The sequence below is a fragment of the Pempheris klunzingeri genome, chromosome 20, assembly GCF_042242105.1.
Source record: "Pempheris klunzingeri isolate RE-2024b chromosome 20, fPemKlu1.hap1, whole genome shotgun sequence".
NCBI classification, from domain to species: domain Eukaryota; kingdom Metazoa; phylum Chordata; class Actinopteri; order Acropomatiformes; family Pempheridae; genus Pempheris; species Pempheris klunzingeri.
Genome location: NC_092031.1, coordinates 13,991,494 through 14,009,619, shown reverse-complemented (window position 1 = coordinate 14,009,619; position 18,126 = coordinate 13,991,494). Strand labels below are relative to the sequence as shown.

At 41.9% G+C, this 18,126-nt stretch overlaps 1 protein-coding gene across 1 annotated transcript in view; it reads right to left on the bottom strand.

Annotated features, from left to right (window-relative positions):
* Positions 1 to 2,675: 2,675 nt before the first annotated feature.
* Positions 2,676 to 18,126, bottom strand: part of LOC139220204 (cilia- and flagella-associated protein 337-like) — a 17,330-nt gene continuing 1,879 nt past the window's right edge. Inside the window, exons 3-20 of the mRNA XM_070852274.1 lie at positions 16,567 to 16,804; positions 16,330 to 16,476; positions 14,270 to 14,392; positions 14,012 to 14,183; positions 13,861 to 13,907; positions 13,621 to 13,758; positions 13,334 to 13,522; positions 12,317 to 12,508; positions 11,677 to 12,150; positions 11,433 to 11,582; positions 9,570 to 9,754; positions 8,826 to 8,965; positions 8,013 to 8,161; positions 7,718 to 7,932; positions 5,698 to 5,834; positions 5,007 to 5,059; positions 4,719 to 4,845; positions 2,676 to 2,896 (exon numbers count right to left, since the gene is read on the bottom strand). Coding sequence (XP_070708375.1) covers positions 4,756 to 4,845; positions 5,007 to 5,059; positions 5,698 to 5,834; positions 7,718 to 7,932; positions 8,013 to 8,161; positions 8,826 to 8,965; positions 9,570 to 9,754; positions 11,433 to 11,582; positions 11,677 to 12,150; positions 12,317 to 12,508; positions 13,334 to 13,522; positions 13,621 to 13,758; positions 13,861 to 13,907; positions 14,012 to 14,183; positions 14,270 to 14,392; positions 16,330 to 16,476; positions 16,567 to 16,804 — 2,839 coding nt within the window. The 3' untranslated portion in view covers positions 2,676 to 2,896; positions 4,719 to 4,755. The remainder of the gene's footprint in view (positions 2,897 to 4,718; positions 4,846 to 5,006; positions 5,060 to 5,697; positions 5,835 to 7,717; positions 7,933 to 8,012; positions 8,162 to 8,825; positions 8,966 to 9,569; positions 9,755 to 11,432; positions 11,583 to 11,676; positions 12,151 to 12,316; positions 12,509 to 13,333; positions 13,523 to 13,620; positions 13,759 to 13,860; positions 13,908 to 14,011; positions 14,184 to 14,269; positions 14,393 to 16,329; positions 16,477 to 16,566; positions 16,805 to 18,126) is intronic.

Below are 18,126 nucleotides of genomic sequence, written 5' to 3'. Positions count from 1 at the left end.
GACAGTGTGGAGACAAGACTGCTCTGTCATCTTCAGGTCTCCTCCTCGTAAAGTCAAGTCCACTTTCACTCCTCCATCTCATCAAATCATCTCTCCTCCAACCATCTCATGCTTCATGACATCCCCCTTTTTAAACTTTCATCCACTTTACCCCTCTCTCATCTCTCCTCCCTCTCCCTTTCTCCTCTCTCTCTCTCTCTTTTTTTTTTTGCCACAGACCTCCAGTCTGTTTCGCTCTGGGCTAAAATTCCCAGCTGCGCTCCCCTTCCTGCTGCAGTTCCCACACATGAATTCCTCACTTTCTCCCTGTCACGCTGATCTACAGAGGGAGAGACAGACGTGAGTTAAGAAAAGCCACGGCTGGAAAAAAAAAGTTCTTGCACAACTTCAAATGAGGAAACACGCAGAGAAAAATAACACCTCCCCTCATTCATAGGCCACCTTTTCTTTATTCTCCCCCTCTCTGATTCCTGTGAAAACATACAGTGTATGAATTACGATCGCTGCTCGTTGCCTGTTTCGGCTCTAAAAGCCCTAAGCAGCTTTAAACTGAAGCAATGAAGATCTCACAGGGCATTTCCCAGCCTGCATCTGCGCTGTTGTTACTGTGGTATTTTCGAACATCTGTCGTCTGCTTGGGTGTGTGTGTGTATGTGTATGTGTATGTGTGTGTGTGTGTGTGTGTGTTTTGGACGGTTGTGTATGTGTGTGGAAGTCTGGCAAAATTACGCACCAATGTCTGGGGGAGTTGTTCTGCTGGGTGTTTTACTCTCTCTGAAGAGAAAATAGGCTGAGAGAAGTCTTTTTTTGATGTTAGAAATTAGTAATCTGCCATTTAGCCAGATTGTAGAAGACACACACACACACACACACACACACACACACACACACACACACACACACACACAGGCTAAGTGAGTGACTGCCTCCTATAAGGTTTTTTTTAAGACTAAAACTAAAAAGGGACGCTTTTGTTGTTCTTTTGACCCAAATGCATGATGTAAAAAATATCTGCTTTTAGACAAGCAGAAGCACATTTTTCACAACTGAATGAGTTTTCCATTTTAAAATTCTAGCGGTTGTACATTGTCACTTAAAACTTTTCCTCAAATGGATATTTAAGGCAAAATAAAATCCCACAACTAAAGGTCACAGTGGACCCTAATAGACAACAAACTGAGAAACATATCAACATCAGCTGTTGTTTAGTTTTTAATTCAGCCGCACAGCAAAAAGGTAAAGATGATGCACTTTTAGCTGAAAATGTAATTACTCATAATATTGGTGCTCATCAGTAGACAAAAGATACTTCTGACAGCACAACACATTCTGCAATAATGCTGCGTGGCCTTCCAGATGCCTGAGAGGGTAAAAGTGCAGTCTGGATGACTTGTCCTGTTTGTCCCAGCTGTGTCTGTTTGTATCCATCCCTGAGACACAAACTCGAGAATGGGCTCCGCTCTCGCTTCCTCCCCCGCTAAAACATCCAGACCGGCGCTTAAAATAACCTGGTTTTTAAGGATGAGCGGGCATGCACATGCAAAGGAGTTGCAGAATCAAATACAGGAAGAAAAGCAAATATAGGGCATTGAGTCTTACGTCACCAATTTGTGCAATTGAGTGCAATGAGCATAGGGTTGGCTGTTTTTGAGGTAATTAGGTTAGATGGCTCAGATGCCTGTCTGGCTACAAGTCTGTATGAATGACTCAGGTCTCAAATACCAAGAAATTTAAAGTTTCACATTGCTGATGAAAGAACTCCAACAATCAGGATAATGTGAAGGTTCTGTTTCACAAATACAAGGGAAAAATGAGGAGCTAAAAATGATTCTGAAGCAGGAGTTAACTATTTTGGGAAATACCCTTAGCTTGGCATAAAGAAATGGAAACATGGAGAAACAGCTAATTTGGCTCTGTCTGCAGGTAAAAAAAATGTGCCTACCGGCAACTCTGGTGTCTTTGCTGTTTGGACAGCAACCTCAAAGTGATGACAAGACTCTGGGAAGTCACTGCATTTGCCAATAAATACTTAAGTCAATAAAAACTTAAATTTGTCTCTGTTTGCATTATTTATTTATTTTTTTTTTTAAACAAGATATATGTTCATTAATGAGCTTTACAGGATCATTTTGTCAGCTCTGGATAGAGCCTGGCTAGCTGTTTCTCCTGTATCCAATTTTTCCGGTAAGCTAAGAAGACTCCAGGATGTGACTGTGTCCAGCCAAGAAATAGCACAGAGCACAATACCCCCATGTTTCACTGCAATGCTGCATTTTTACCTTTTAGTTTTCGTAAGGATTAAACAAACATGATATGATGTGATATAGGTAGATTTTTACCTTTGGCTAGAGCCAGATGAACTGTTTCCCCCTGGGTCTTTATGCTAAGCTAAGCTAACTGACTCGTGACTATGTCTCATATTTTCTGCACCAACATGAGAGTGATATCAATCTTTTCATCTTACCCGAAGTGTCAAAACTATTTCTTTAATGAAGAAATGAGTAGGGGGTGGAGAAAATTTCATTTCATTTTAATAAAGATAGGAAACAATAATAGGAAAAAGGTGAAAAACAGTACAGGCAGCACAGAGAAGACACTTTGACCAAAGTAATTCCAAAAATGAGCCAACAGTGTATTTCACAGGCTTTTTAAAGGAGATATATTTCCCACACAGCATTCAAATGATAGTTAAACAGACATATTCATTTTACAGTTTCAAGATGACTTCTTTAAATAAGTGGAAGGCATAAAAACAACACCCATGTCTGCATCTTTGTTTATATCTGACTGGACAGGTATGAAGCTAACTTTTCCTTCCTGATGAGCCTTTTGCTGTCAGTTGAACTCTGATACCGCACCCAAGGGATTGTGGGTAAACCCTCAGAGGAGGCATCTCCTGGAAAAGCAATATGAGTATAAAAGAGAGGAAAATGAAGAGCAGATTTTTCAGCTTCAGGTTCAGAAAACATTTTTCATAAATATGGAGCAGAGTTTACAGAGCAGCAGCATCAAGGCATTTCTGACTTTCTTCCTTAAACAAACATCTGAAACAGTGAGATGAATCAATGGGAGTCCTCTCCACTTCCTTTCTGACCTTTCAGCGGTCAGTCCACAAGAATTGGCAGCTACAGGAAAAGCCTCCTCCATATCTAGGCCACAAATGCACCATGTGGCAGCACGACGGAAAATACAAAGGGATGAAGTCACAGTTGGGAGAAAGAGATGGGGACGAAGAAGATGAAGACAAGGGAAAGATCTAGAGCAGTTAAGACAAAACGAGAGAAGGAAGAAGTGGGGAAGACATGCATGCAAACACTGGAATGTAACAAATCAGGGTTTTCCCATCAGATGTATCTAAAATAGAATAGCAGAATTCCTCTCTTCCTTCTTTTATCCCTCTTTCATTATCCCTCCCCATCAATCATGTTTTCTTGGACAGCTTCAGCGCTACAGCCGCAGGGGCAAAAGGAAGTGGAACTGTGCCCTCGCATTCCTCCAGAATTGATCGAGCCTTTTATAGTCACATGTGCTGACCAGTGCTTTTATGCTGGCCACTACTGGGTGCCCACAAACCTGGACTACCACCGACGGTGACAAACACTCCCTTTATAGAGTGTTTACGTAATACGGTGAAAATAAATTTGTTCCGTTCAGTTCGGCAAAGTGACTCGCAAATGTCCAATATCTACAGAATACAAAGCCAACAGCCACCTTAAGCTACTGGCCATACCAGAGCAAGTCAGACTGTAGCAGCAAATCCTGAATGAAGTGACTTTTGTAAGTAGAGAAAGCATGAGCCACTTCCTCTTTCAGAAGTTACGTACTGTTGCTTTAATTTGCAACATGCTTCATGCTGCCACAAAATAGGCAAGCTATTTGTCACAGGGTCTGTATTAAGATTTAATTTTGCTTTCTTTGTGTACAACAGATAAAATGTGAGTTACATGAGAAGATCGCTACAACTCTCACGTCTGTTTTGAAGCTACATGTATTGTATAGCAAAAGCATAAAGACTGGAAATTGCTTTTTGCCAAGTCACCGCATCTTCCCAATAAATACTGTTGTCAGGCAACCTGTTTTTCGTATGGGTTAAATAATTAAGATAAAGTGTGTTCATTTTTGAGATGTAGAGTTGCTAGTGGGCAGATTTTGTTAGCTTAGGTCATAGACAGGTTAGTTATTTTCCTGCTGTTTCCCGCCTTTGTGCAAAGCTAAGCTAATTGGCTGCTGGCTGTTGCTTCATATTTAGCATACGAACATAGGAGTGGTAGCGATCTTCTCATCTAACTGTTGGCAAAGAAGCAAATGTGTTTGTCACATCAAGTTTGTCAAGTTTAATTAATGTGTTTTTTCTGTTACTTCCTGTTTTATTGTGCCATTCAACTTTTCCCTCTTGTTTCAATTCCTTTGACTTCCTGCCCTTCCGCTCCTGTGATTATCTGCCCCACCCTGATTGTTTCCACCTGTGCTCCCTTCCCTGGGGTGTATATTGTCTGCACTGTCCCCTGTCCTGTGCCAGATCATCTTGCACCCACTGTTTTGTTTTGCTTTTTAACACCAGTCCAGTCAAATAAAAGAGTGATTAGATATAGATATAGATAGATGATTATTTGTTATTGCAGTCACTGGGCACCAAAAGAACAGAAAGACCAGGTAGTCATCAAACCCGCAGGAGGAGGAGAGAAGGATGAGGATGCAGTAATCAGCATGAAATTCACCTGCAGGACCAGAGTCTGCTTGGGAGAAAACAGCCAATCAGCAGTAATTGCTGTGGCGGATGTCATCAACCAGACATCTCCTCTCGTGACACAAAGCGACCGCCTGGCAAAGGTCCTCACACAGATACTGACAGAAACAGATGCACAAATGATGGTTGGATGGATGTGTGTGTATGGAGGGAAGGAAAAAAGACAAATGAGTGACAACTCTGTGTGTGTGTGTGTGTGTGTGGTTTAACCATCCACCGTTTACACTCATCAGCTGCTGATTGTGTGTTTGGAGGTTACCATGGACTGCTGACGTTGCTCGTGGTCATTTTCTGATGGGCTGGTGGATGAAGCTAAAGTAGATGACAGGAGACAGCCTTAGTTAGTGTGTGTGTATGTGTGTGTGCACACAACTGTGTCTGCCTGGGTGTGGTTACACAGAGAGCACAGCTAATCGCTTATTTTGGCAAGTTCTGAGAAACGGGCAGACAGTGAAGGGAAAGTGTTGGAGATGTCTTGCAGACACACACACAAACCTTGAGCATTTGTGCACATTTTAAGTTTTTTTTTTTTTGTTTTTTTTTTAATCTGGCTTGCATCTCTGGAGCAGAACATTGCCCAAATGTTCCTGAGCTGAGCTCCAGACTTCAGGGGAGGAGAATGTGAAGAATGCTCTGACTCTTCTCTTCATAATGTGGTGAAATTGGACATGATTTAATCAGAGTATCAGGTTTAATTAGCTTGGAAGGCCACTCTGACCTGCACGTTTAACCTCGTTTCATAGCACACACACTCATGCACTTGTGTAGAAGGATTATGACAAAAGTGGTAATTGGTGGAAGGGACATTCCCAGTGCACAGCCAAATGTGACTGGAGATGGTCTGGGTCAGGGAGAGGCCGTGTGTGTGTGCGTGCGTGTGTGTGTGCGCGCGTGTGTGTGTGTGCGTGTGCAGCACCAACTCAGAACACCTGTTTGTGCTGAATGGTTACCTGCGCAACAGATTTGCTCCTGTGAAGTTTGACCCCCGTTGGTGGGGTCAGGTACTTGACTTTTGACCTTGCTGAGCCCCATTTTGTCAGTTTCAGTCGTCTCTTCCGTGTCCTCTGTCAGTTTCTTTCGTGTCTTCCTATGGACGTCAAAACCAAAAGATATTGCTCTTTGCTGAAGGGAATTCACTTGTGCAAACACATTGGTATTTACTTAAGATCAGACAGGTTTCCCAATGTTGTTCATGTCACTGAACCAGGCAGGACTTAGATCTGTGATCTCTGTTGGATGATATTTTGTCGCAGAGTCAGATATCTGTGAGTTGTTGTTAGATTTGATTTAAACCAGAGCTGTAGCTGCTCTCGATCTCTGTGGTGCCGTTGGCCTGCACTTTAGTACTCTGTGTGCTCCTTCTGTGTGTGTGGACTGTGTTATTGCGTAAATCAAAACTGACAGATTATAATTTCAACATATGCAAGATCTCAACTGTTCATGAGTGTACAAGCTGGTTAGAGCCCACAGAGCAATTTTACACTGATTAGCCGTTTCAGGCATTCGTAGCACAATGAGACTAAAAAGAATGTTTGTTGAAGACAACATCTTGTGCAGTTATTTACATGTGGAATTATATGATGAGAGTTTGAGATGTTTGCATTTGCTTATGCATTCTTAAAACGTGACTATTCAGTATTTACTGTTTAATAAAAGAGAAATGGGCAATGCATGGCCAAAGTGAGCATCTACCGCCATGCTAGCTGCTAGCTCTCTTGACATTAATACTAACAACACGCTAACAATGCTAACATGCTGATGTTCAAGTAGGCATAATGTTTACTGTGTTCACAGTCTTAGTTTAGCTTCTCATGATCGACAAAGTGAAATTTTAGGGAGTTAAGGGATCAACAAAGCTATTGCAATAAATTCTGAGATGGGCATGAATATCTGCACCAAATTCCATGGGTCTCCATCCAATAGTAGTAGTATTTCATTCTGGACCAAAGTGAGCATGGCCGATGGGCAAGGCTAAGAAAATCTAAATGACGATCAACACTTGTGTGAAAGCTACAGCAGAGACATTAAAATGTTAAGTTGTTGGGTGTTTGACCAATCAGAGGCCACAGAGGCAGTGACAGGCAGAGAGTGGAGTTGATGAAGTTGCAAACAATATCATGACTTTTAAACTACTAACTTTTTAATCTCTCACTCTCCTACCTTAAACACACTCGCATGCACTACATCACCAAAATCAGCAGTTTAAATTTCAATACAATCCTCCGTGCTGTAAAACTACACAATGATTTTGCTCCTCAGCGAACTTCACATATGCAGACGTGTATCTCTCTTTCACTACACTTCATCCTCCTGAATTAGGAGTGCTCTCTCTTTTATGGTCCATGTTACCCAACATGTGACAGAGTTGCAGTGAAGGGCTGTGGCCGGAGTTTATGACCTTTTAACAAATCTGAGGTTTCTATTAAAGACTCAAACGTCTGTGGAAACAAGGAGGGAAGTTTCTTTTGGAGGAAGCACTCAGCCATGACGTATTTCTCTACAGAACATTCTTTATATTAGATTCAGGGCTCACTGTCGACTTCATCACTTGTTTGGACATGTCGTATGTCCTCAACTGTGTGTCGGCAGAAATTAATGATATATTTCCCAAAAGGCTGCCATATTTACACACGTCATCCTCAAAATTTGGACTGCATAGTCCAATATGCTTCGCGGTTAACATGTGTGCAGTCATTTTTAGCAGCTCTGACCTCCAATGCACCAGTCATGGAAGAGCTAGCACACCACTGAGCGACACTGAGGCGATCTGTTGACCCGTAGTGGGTTTACCAACAAATGTTTGTTCAGATTTTTGCATTTTTTGTTTCCCTACTAAAGTGACTTAGTTTCATATATTTAATCATTTAAATTAGTTTCTAAGCTCCCTCTATGACTGCCTTTTATGATTCCCATTACTTGAAATGTACTATTGTGATGTAAGTGTAACAGAGACGAGCTCAGGAACCTCACCCCTGGCAAGTAACTGGATCAGCGATATTCCACATCACTTCCTGCCCGAAAGAACCCACATGAGCTCCGTCCTTCGTCCACAGTCCAGCCGAGCCATCAAGTGAGGCGGTGAGGACGAACAATCTGTCAGCCACCTCGAGTACCTCCACGCACACTACCGCTCTCCTGTGAGCCTTCCAACGCTGCAGCAGAGGAGGCTGCTCACAAACTGGCTGCTAGAAAGAGAATTCCTCAGGCATGTACTGCACACACTTTATTTATTCACACGTACAAAGACATACACACACCTTCTCACCTCGTGTTGCACATCCAGTGCATAGTGACAGATGTCCCAGATCTGAAGGCAGCCTGTTGTGTCTCCAGAGACCAGGATGGTGTTTTTAGGCTGATCTGAGCTCAGGCTCAGCACACGCTCACCTGGCTGCTCTGGAGCATAGAAGTGACCTGGATCAAGGAGGCAAAAGACTGAGTTATACTCTTGAAGTTTTCCAAACATAAATAAACCAAGTAAAATGTGATGGATTTTGTCTGGTAGGTTTGGGTTGCTGAAGGTCGTCACTCCAAGTTGTCTGCAAGCAAATCTATTTATAATCCGGTTTTGTGCCAATTTCAAGAGTACTGCCTTAAATGACAAATGTACATCTGAGACGAATTGCTACCCTTTAAAGCTTTCTGTTATGTCATGCATCGCCCTGTTATGTCACACTCTGGAATTCCTCTCTGCTAGAAAAATGCATAGAGACATACACAGACCTATAAACACGCACAAATAAGACACTGACTCGCTCACACACCCATGCACGCTCATGCGGCGGCCACAGTGCATGGATCCCACACCACTAAACACAGATGGGACCTGGAAAGAGACATAGTTGTGGGCTGCCAGGAATGGTACAGGCGGGAGGCCAAGTCAACAGTTCAGCCTAACTGTCGCAGGCTGTTTGTAAATCCATCTTAAGGGTGGATCATTAGAACTGACGGCAGCTTGTCAACTGCTTGTGCAATTTAGTGCTTCCATCTCCCTCATACTGTGAGAGACCTTTTTTAAATTCACGTCTTCTTATTGTTGCATGCAGGTCACCTGAATGGTACTCTCTGTCCCACTCACTGTAAGTGTGTGTCTCTCCGGTGATGATCCAAAAGCGGAGACAACCAGCTTGTGATGACACCAGGACACCGCTGTTTCTCAACTTTCTGTTACCAGCGCGGTGCTGCAGGAACAAGAGGCTGTCCACCGGGGGCACCACTCTAGATGTACACAAGAAGAAGAAATAAAAATACATTTTTTTAAAACATTAAAATTAATTAAGTAGCCACAATTTTATTATGTTCTATTGTACGTATTATTGTATTGTATATGAAGTCACAAACCAAGAGGATTGGGAATGACTGGTTTAATCTTTAACAATGTGTTGTATTTCATAAGCTGCAAAAGGTACAACCTTTTCCATTGAAAGTTTCCACAAAATGTAAATTTGGTAAGTACAAATACCTGAACATGTACAGTACTTGTGGAAATGTAATCAATTACTTTTCACCACTGCCTGGACTCCTGCATCTTTGCTTTTCTTTTTTTTTTTTTTTTTTACATCAAGGACCCCAATGTGATTAAGTCTTTGACTTTATTGAGTTATCTTTGACATTTTTGTAGTGTGTTTGGCGCTTTAACCAGAGAACCATTTATAACCTATATACAATTGAACACACAAAAAATGAACAAACATGAACATGAAACATGATAGTGATCTATCAATATCAGTTCTGATTATGACTATTAGTAATGATGATCAGTCTTTGTCATATTCAAAATTAGTTGGTACTGGGACGGTATGCTAAACGTGTGTATCCTCACCCTCTCTGTGACGGTGTCTGCAGGTGAAGCGCTGGTCCTTGAGTCTTCAGCCTCCAGATAATGACCTCTCCATCATGGCTCGCTGTGGCAACGACCCCCAGAGCAGAGCACTGACACACTGTCAGGATGTCTGATTTGTGGACTCCTCTGGACTTCCATGACATGTCTGCTTTTACGTACAAATCCTGTTTGTCCGGTGTATAGAAAGATGTAAATATTAGACAACATTAAAGTTTTTAATCGTGGTATTGATTATAAAAATTATGTAAAAAAAAAACATTTGTACACAGTATTCAGATTCAAAATCACACATATTTAACAGTTTTGTGCACAGACTAGACCAGGTTTTTTAGGAAACACATCAGCACGTTGTCTTCGGGCTCCACTTTGTGCAGACCTTGTTGGTTGAAACTGTGAAACTCTTCGCACGCCACTTCCCACTGTGTGACAGTTTACAAATGCTCTGAAATCACATGTAATTGTTTGTGTTGCCTTGTGGAAACTGGCTGTATTTCCTTCTCTGGTTTAGTGATTTTGTTTACACCTCTGGGCTACAATGTGGTTGTCAGCTCTTTAAAATGGCCCTGGATGCTCAGCATAGAGGACTTCAGAGCAATACTGGTGCAGATGTCTCACGTGGCACAGACATCTTTGATCTCACCAGGTGCGTGTCTAAATGTGATTTACGTCATTGGCTAATATCGTTTACTCCTAAAAAGCCCTCACATTTTTTTTTTTTTCTTTAAAATGTTTTCTCAGAAGCCTGGCTCTGCTGACACAGGGGGCTCTACAAGGAGAAATATTCTGAGTGGGGAAAAACTGGACTGAGAATTTGCTGCAGAAGCAGGAACACTGAATGTTACTACTGTTTCCTTCGAGGGACGAATCTAACCACAGAGCAGATGGTACTGAAAGGTTGAGAGGTAAAATATAAGAATTGGAGGTGTCAAAATTTGCACGTCTGCAGACTTTTGTCTCACAGTGGTGATTATACTGGCACTGGCAATGCTTTATGTCTTTTTCTTTATTATTATTTTTTATTATTCTTTATTTCCTGAGACCTGAGTGTCAGCATGTATAATGTATGTATGGGTGGATGTGAATCTTTTTTATGCTCAGAAAAATTCTAGTTCTTTTTTTTATTAGTAATAAAAATATAGCATATCACAGATTAACTATATATTTATTGGATTCAATCAGATACATTTTGTTCTACTTTTGCAGGAAATATTTTCTGAGGCTAATAGTCTTCTCAAGCTCAAACTGTCGTCAGCATTCGTAAGAAAAACACAGCGTCTTAAGTCTGTACCAGATTAGTCACTATGGTGACAGCTGTTTGTGTGGGATTCATCGCCAAGCATTCAGCATCTGGGGAAGAACTTGTGGACGAGCAAAAGTGCGGAGGCTAAGACTGCTTGATGTTTATGTCTTGATATATTTAAGCTTTTTGGTCATTAGTGAATGTGTTGCACTTCGCAGAATCACCTGTCAATGAAAAGCTTTTACAATGTATTTGATGCTGTGATTTTGTGTGTTTCAGTAGATCTTGTATGTAAAGTACCCTGTGGAAGTGTTTACCACTCCTAGTCATGTGCCAAAAGGGCACTGAAGAATATATTATATAAACAATGCAAATGTAAATTTTTTTTAAATGGGCCATAGAATGTTTTCAAAAGAAGGAAAAGCAGTTAACACTTCATTATGTGTAAAGGACGGAAAGCGTTATGTATTGTGAAATAGTGAATGTACACATACTTTTGTTTAGGTCAGCGAGGGCAGTGAGACACGGCCTCTCGGCCTGGTGTTAAGTTGCTCTGCATTGAGCTGCTGTAGATTATCAATTTCAAGCACCTTTAATTTTACCTTGGCAGCTGCAATGTTGTACTGAACGATCCTCTGACTCCATCCCACAGCCAGCAGCTGGTTGTCATGGAGACAGGTCAACCTGGTGACATCAGAGTTGGTCACAGGCTCCAGCTTGTGCAAGTTGAGGCCATTTAGGAGGTTCCACACCTGCACAGGGAAACGTCAGGAGGAGGGCGCTCTCATTAACAAACGTAACTAACAATCATGCTTGTGCTTTTTGTACAAACTGATATTGTGAGACCTTAATAGTTCCATTGCGAGCCCCAGTGATCAGTCTTCTGCAGGAAGAGTCTAGTGTCATGCAGGTAAGTTCATCTTCTCCGTGAGCATTTAAGATGTGAAGCTGCCTCCTCCCCGTCTCTACGTCCCACAGAGACAGAGAGGAGTCGGCGTGTCCAGTCGCCACCTGCCTCAGAGTGGAGTTGTACAGAGCACAGGAGACGGCAGGACCACTTTGAGCTTTTGGTCCACGTTCCCATCCCTCATCCGTCAACCACCAGCCCCCTCCTCTTCTCGTTTGGGCCAGACTGAGCAGTGCCAGGTAATCTTTGCATCCCACCACTAAATGAGACTGTGTCTGCTCAGGAAGAGGAGGGCTCAGCAACAGGAAGGGGAAGTTGCCGTGTTCGGGGATCCGACCTGGCTGCTGACAGGGGAACTGTAGGCAGACGGTTTTCAGGCAGTGATGGCTGGAAATGTCCCAAACCCTCAGCTCCTGACAAACGCATCAACAACAGTTAATCAACTAGAATATGAATAAACTCTGTTGTGATTTATAATGTCTCACATAGAATCCCACAAAATGATTTGATATGATAAACAATAAATATACTTAGACCCATCGTCAGGCCAGTTCTCTATTCTGATCTTTAAAGCCTCACAGCATCTCTGGAGTAGCTGAAAATCTGCTCAACAGGTTGGTAGATTGCGACATCCAACACAGTGGTGCGGTGACCCCGGAGTGTGGCTACAGGGCGCGTGGTCACATATCGAGTCCACAGTCGGACTGCTCGGTCACAACCTCCTGTGACCATCAGCTGCAGAGACGCATTGTAGTCAAAGCATTTGGCTCCCTGAAATGAGGCAAAAAGACCAAGATGGTGAACAGAATATGTTGCTTTATGTGGACAGGAATGTACCTGAACTGGTTTTTGATGGCTCTGTGCTTCTAATAATGCAAATCAAGTTAGCTGGTGTCCTTTGTTTGCACTGGGGAGTTAGTGAGGGTTGCTTCCGTGTTAAAATGTCCAGACAGTTAATTGTAGTATAAAATTAGTGGTCTCCCTCAAAAAAAGCCATTGTGAATAACAGGAAGCATCACCACCCAGTTTAATAATGTTTTGTGAGACAGTATTACTTTTCTCCACAGCCTCTACACGCTGAGCAGGAATTAAAGTAACTTCACTCACATCTCATATTTGTTTTTCTAGATAGAACCGGCTCAGGGTAATTCACTGGATGAGTTATGGAAGATAACATTTGTTACGCAAGGACATTTGTTTTTCTACAACTGCACATTTTAATGGAGTGAAAGTTGATTTTAAAATCGACCCAGTCAGGTCAGTGTCACCCAGACCGGAGTACTATGACCAGCACATGTTCATGACCTCCAAAAGTGGATCAACAAAAATCATTACTCTCCCTTTTTGCTCTTTTACATTTTATTTTCTCATGTTACAGTTTATAGGAGGAGTAATGTCTAGAAATATACTTCTACTGCAAAAAAAAAAACATTTACTCATGAGCACTAACCACAGTAACAGGCAGAGTTGTCATTGTGAGTCAATCATTATACAAGTCTAACCCAAAGAATAAGGTATGAAGCCCAGTTATATTCATTAATGGGAATAGATTGCACATAATAACCTACTATTCAAGATCAGTGTGAAATTAGTTACCTGCTTAAATTTCCATATATATGGCTCCTGCTTCAGTGTCACATTCATAAAGACGACAGAGGTGGTGTCACTTTCCGATGATGTCATGATGACATTGGTACTGGGCTCAAACATCACTCTGTTGATTGGTTCCTGGTGGATGTTGGGGATGTAACGGTAGGAGACCATGTTGCTGTGTTCACCAAGTTCCTATTGTCACAGCGGATAACAATAAATGCTTCTGTATGGTTTGTAAAATGAAGATGTAACATGTACCTCAGTATTTAAAAGGACAAGGCCGAGCTTACCGGGAAAAAGATCCTCTGTGGGCCGTTCTCTCTCTTGTATGGATTCTTGAAAAGACCTTTAGACGGGTTCAGGAACCTCATGAGGTGAACTCCTCCTTTTTCATCCCCCAGTAGCAGCAGAGAGGGTTGCTCTGGACACTTTGAGGGAAAACCACATTGATTAAAGCAATGAATTTATTGCTCTCAGCGTGAATTTATCCAAGTGAAAAGAACATCTTCATCGAGAAATAGTCGTCCTACCTGACCATCATGCCAGTAACAAAGAGCAGTTGGGACACTGCGAAACCCTTGGAGTAATGATGAGACAAACATGAAAATTTAGATTTTTGTACAGATTTTTTTTTTGTGACCATCTTAGTACAATTCAATACATGTCAGCAATCAAGTATACCAAACAGGTGGAATTCCTCAAATACACTGGCCGTGGAGACGTTGACAAAGTGCAAGTCCCTGCAGTCGGTTGCTATGGCAACCATGTGGACGTTGCCCATGTAGACAGCATCAGTGGTCCAGCCTCTGAATCTCCTCGTGTTGGCCACTTCCTCCGTTGCGTCTCCAGAAAGCTGGATTATAGAGGATTAAATAGAAAAAAGTGTGAGTGTGTTGTACCTCCGTGTGGATGTAAGAGTAGTACCATGATGTCACTCACCCCTAGACTTTTGAGGACGTGTAGGCTGCTGCTCCAGACAGTGATCTGACCCCCTTTATTGACACTAACATAGCGGAGTGGAGGAGGATGGGAAACTGCAACCACACGCACCGTTGGCTCCCGCTGCAGATGGATGAGTGGAAGAATATATCATATAAAATTGGTGGGATAAAAGTGTTGCTTCTAGAAAAAAGAATGTGCAGAGGGAGAGGATAGAAAAGAAAACTGACACCAGGCAGACAAAATAATTGACCAAGTGCAGTTGGTAAACTTGTAACCCCACAGAGATGATGCAGGCAACTTTTGAAGCAAAAAGTATTAAAATGCCTCAGCCTTCATTAGAGCATTAGCACTTTTATTCAGTATTATTTGTAAAAACTACTGAACTTGTGTTATAAGTGTTATATATCAACAACAGGCTATTCTTTTGTCAAAGCACATGTGAAGACCTTGATTGACTATGTTGAACCATGAAGGTAAAAGACATGCAGACACCAATCCGCCTTACAAAAGTGCAGCCACCTTCCATTGAATATTCACATAAGTGTTAAAGGATATATTCAGTATATAGTCTACAAGTCATATATCTGACCAGGGGGACAATCCATAGACAAAACTGTTCTCATTTCTGTCAACTAAGCAGCAGAAAAACTTTTTAACAAGCTGACAGAAACACAACTCGCTAACATGTTAGCCATGATGACAAAAAAGCTTTGTTTTGCTCTCTGCCACCTTCTGAGGAAATATCTGGCTGATGTCTGGACTGTTAGCATGTAAGCAAAGCTTTTTACTGAAAACCTCTGTGTGGGAGATGGACTGACCCATATACTGTTACTGCAGGAAACCTGAGGGCCTTAAAATAAAAAATAAAAACACAAATAAATAAATTTAAATTTACAAAAGCTAAAAGATCCTAGAAAGCTCTGTAGAGCTGCAGTAACAGTAGTCACAGTGGGAGACCCTTTTCACCTTAAGTAAAAGCTGGGTATTAAAGTCAGTGGGGTTGGTTGGGGTTAGCCAAAGTGGGTGAGCACTTGGGTCTTCTCACCACTTGTCCCTGGACATGTCTGTTTTCCCTATATGTGTGTTTTGCTTTAATTAACCAGGCTACAGTTTACATCGAGTGCAGGAAGAATTTAAGTAAAACACATTCAGTCATTTAGTTCAGTTATCCTTTATTAATTTGCAGGTTTAAATATGGTTCAATTGTTCATTCCTTTGTTTATACTTACCTTTTGTTTGTTCTGGCTCACCATGTGGGAGGAGTGTTTGAGAGGAGGCCGGCCCCGCACTTCCCCAATTTATGGTTTTGGTGATTTCAGCATTGCATCATTGGAGGTTTTTTTTTTGTTTCCGTTTTGTACAAATTTTTGTTATTCAAATGCATAAATTGTTGTTTTTTCGCTTGTTTAGATTGTGGGGAAATAGATAAAGGTCTAGAGGTTTGTAGTGTGTGCAGTGAATTTTTTATTTGCAGATTAGTTGCAATTCACAGTACAGACTGTCCCCATGATGCCAAATGGTTGAGCTGAAGTGAGCAAAGTGGGGAATTGGATGCACTATATAAGCAGTGGGTACTTGGATGCCAGGGGGACTGGATTGACTGGATTGAGTTGTGAGGCCTGTGCTGCCTCAGTATAGTTTTTCTTTTGAGTAGCTACACTTTAAGTTGGAAATTGTTTTAGTAAATAATTTTGTATTTTGTAATTTAAATGATCTTCTTGGAGCACTGTAAAATAAAAGCACCTCTTTTTGCACTCAAGAAGTCTGCTGAGTCTGCCTGCCTACCACCTTCCTTGACCTGTTTGGCTGGACTGCTTTACACAAAGGTTTGGTGTGTTAGGGTTTTATAAAAAAATAAGAATGACTTGTTTTATTACATTTATTTGTTAGGGACCAAGTAGAAAAAAAATCTCCACAAAGTGGGTATGCTGAACTATGGTGGGATCTATACCTGACGCCCCTCTAAGGCCTTTTTGTGTAATTATGAAAGCATTGTAGTCCTACAAAGATGCATCATTCCTCCTTATTTGACCTTATTTGGACCGGAGGATTTCTACCTTGTTGTGGGAGCAGTGTCTGATCTGCGGCTGGGAGTCCAGGAGAGCTGCTCTGGGGATGGAGGCGCGCTCTCTCTCAGTGTACTCCAACAGCAGGTAGGAGCACAGCTGCTGCCACGTCACCTGCCCGCTACAGCTGATGTCTACCTGGATATGAAACAGTTAAAAGACTCACAGTGGCCCTACGTGCTCCTCTTATGAGTATCTTCACAAAGACGTCTCCTTATTTCTCCATACCTCACTGAAGAATCTCTTCACCCATGTGTCTTCAACATCTGGACCAATCACAGACCTTAGAATCTCCCGGAACTCTTCCAACGTCACTCCTCGCTCTTCATTTCCTCCTCTGCTCCTTCCTTTCGGCCTGTTTTCGTGTATCTGTGCTCCAGCTTTTGGACAGTTGAATGAATTTCTCAGGAGTTGAAGGTGCTCGGGGCTCAGTTTCTCCGCCGGACTGACTCCGCAGGCTGGATCACTGCACAGTGAACAACACAGCAGTAGAGATTTAAAGGAAAATGTTCATCTGTGCAAAAAACTGGACAGTTAAAATGTTAAACGTTTCACATGCAGGACATAAGCATTACAGAATGAGAGAAGACACTCAGAGGCAGCTGAAGGCAAAGATCGATCAGGGACAATCTGGCATCTTAACGTCACTTCTTTTAGTTGTTCTTTTAGTTGTTGTTAGTGAGTTTTGGGAGTTTATTTATTCCATGTAATCACTGACATCTGGTCAGTCACTGACTCTATGCAGAATGAACGCAGCGCTCCCAAGTGGCAGCGTGGGTACGACACACTGCTGATCCAAAAAACAGTTTAAAATCACATAATGGAGCCTCACATGATGCATGTTCATCTGATCCATACATAAAAGAATATACGTAAATTGAATGGCGGGTCTTAACGTGTGTATTTGGTGAGTGATGCAAGCGGGGGATAACTTTTGGGAATGTGTTGAAAAGATCAAAGTGTTTCAGGCCCCCAGCTGCTCCTGTGTGGCCCCTGTTGCTCGGGGAGACTACGAGCTGGAACAATAAGTCACACGTTGCAGCATTGTGAGCTCTTTTCCACGTCCATGGGGACATGCATGAGTGGTCCTTTAGATCATGCGCATTTCTCACAATCAGCTAAAGGAACCGTAAAATAATTAAGCAATAAAAGTGCATTTGTATGCCGAGACTGAGGCCGTAAGAAGCTGTTGTGTCTGAAGGAGTTGGTGAAGTTTGACAGGAGGATATTTGAGGTGATGAAATGTAAAATCTTGAACTTCATTCCTTGTGCATGAATTTGTTGAATTATGGAATCTACTATCAAATATAAATTGAAAATAGAGACAGCACTTATGATGATGATATTAATGAGGTACAGCTGACATATCGCATGCAAAATTGACAAACAGGGTTTTGTAAGTTGTAACAGGTCAGACACAGTCGACAATGATCAGATCAGATACACAAGAATAAGAAAACTCACCAAAACCTGCTGTGAGGCACTTCTGTCTCATAAAGCAGCCATGGATTTTTGTTGTTTCTTATGGTATCCATGCTGACAACCTGAGCCTCACTTTTACTCCTCCATCTTTTTCTGTTGTTATTTTCAAAATCCAGATTTAATCCAGGTTGGTCAGTGATTCGAGTTCCTTAGATCCATATCCTTGTGGCAGACAAAGATGTAACAACTACTCAAAAGTGTTAAAGCCAATCTGAGATCCTCACCGTGCTCTGAGTCTAAACATGCAGGTCCTTTGTTTCTATCCCTTCCTCTGTCTCTTCAGGCAAACCTGATTGGCTCAAACAA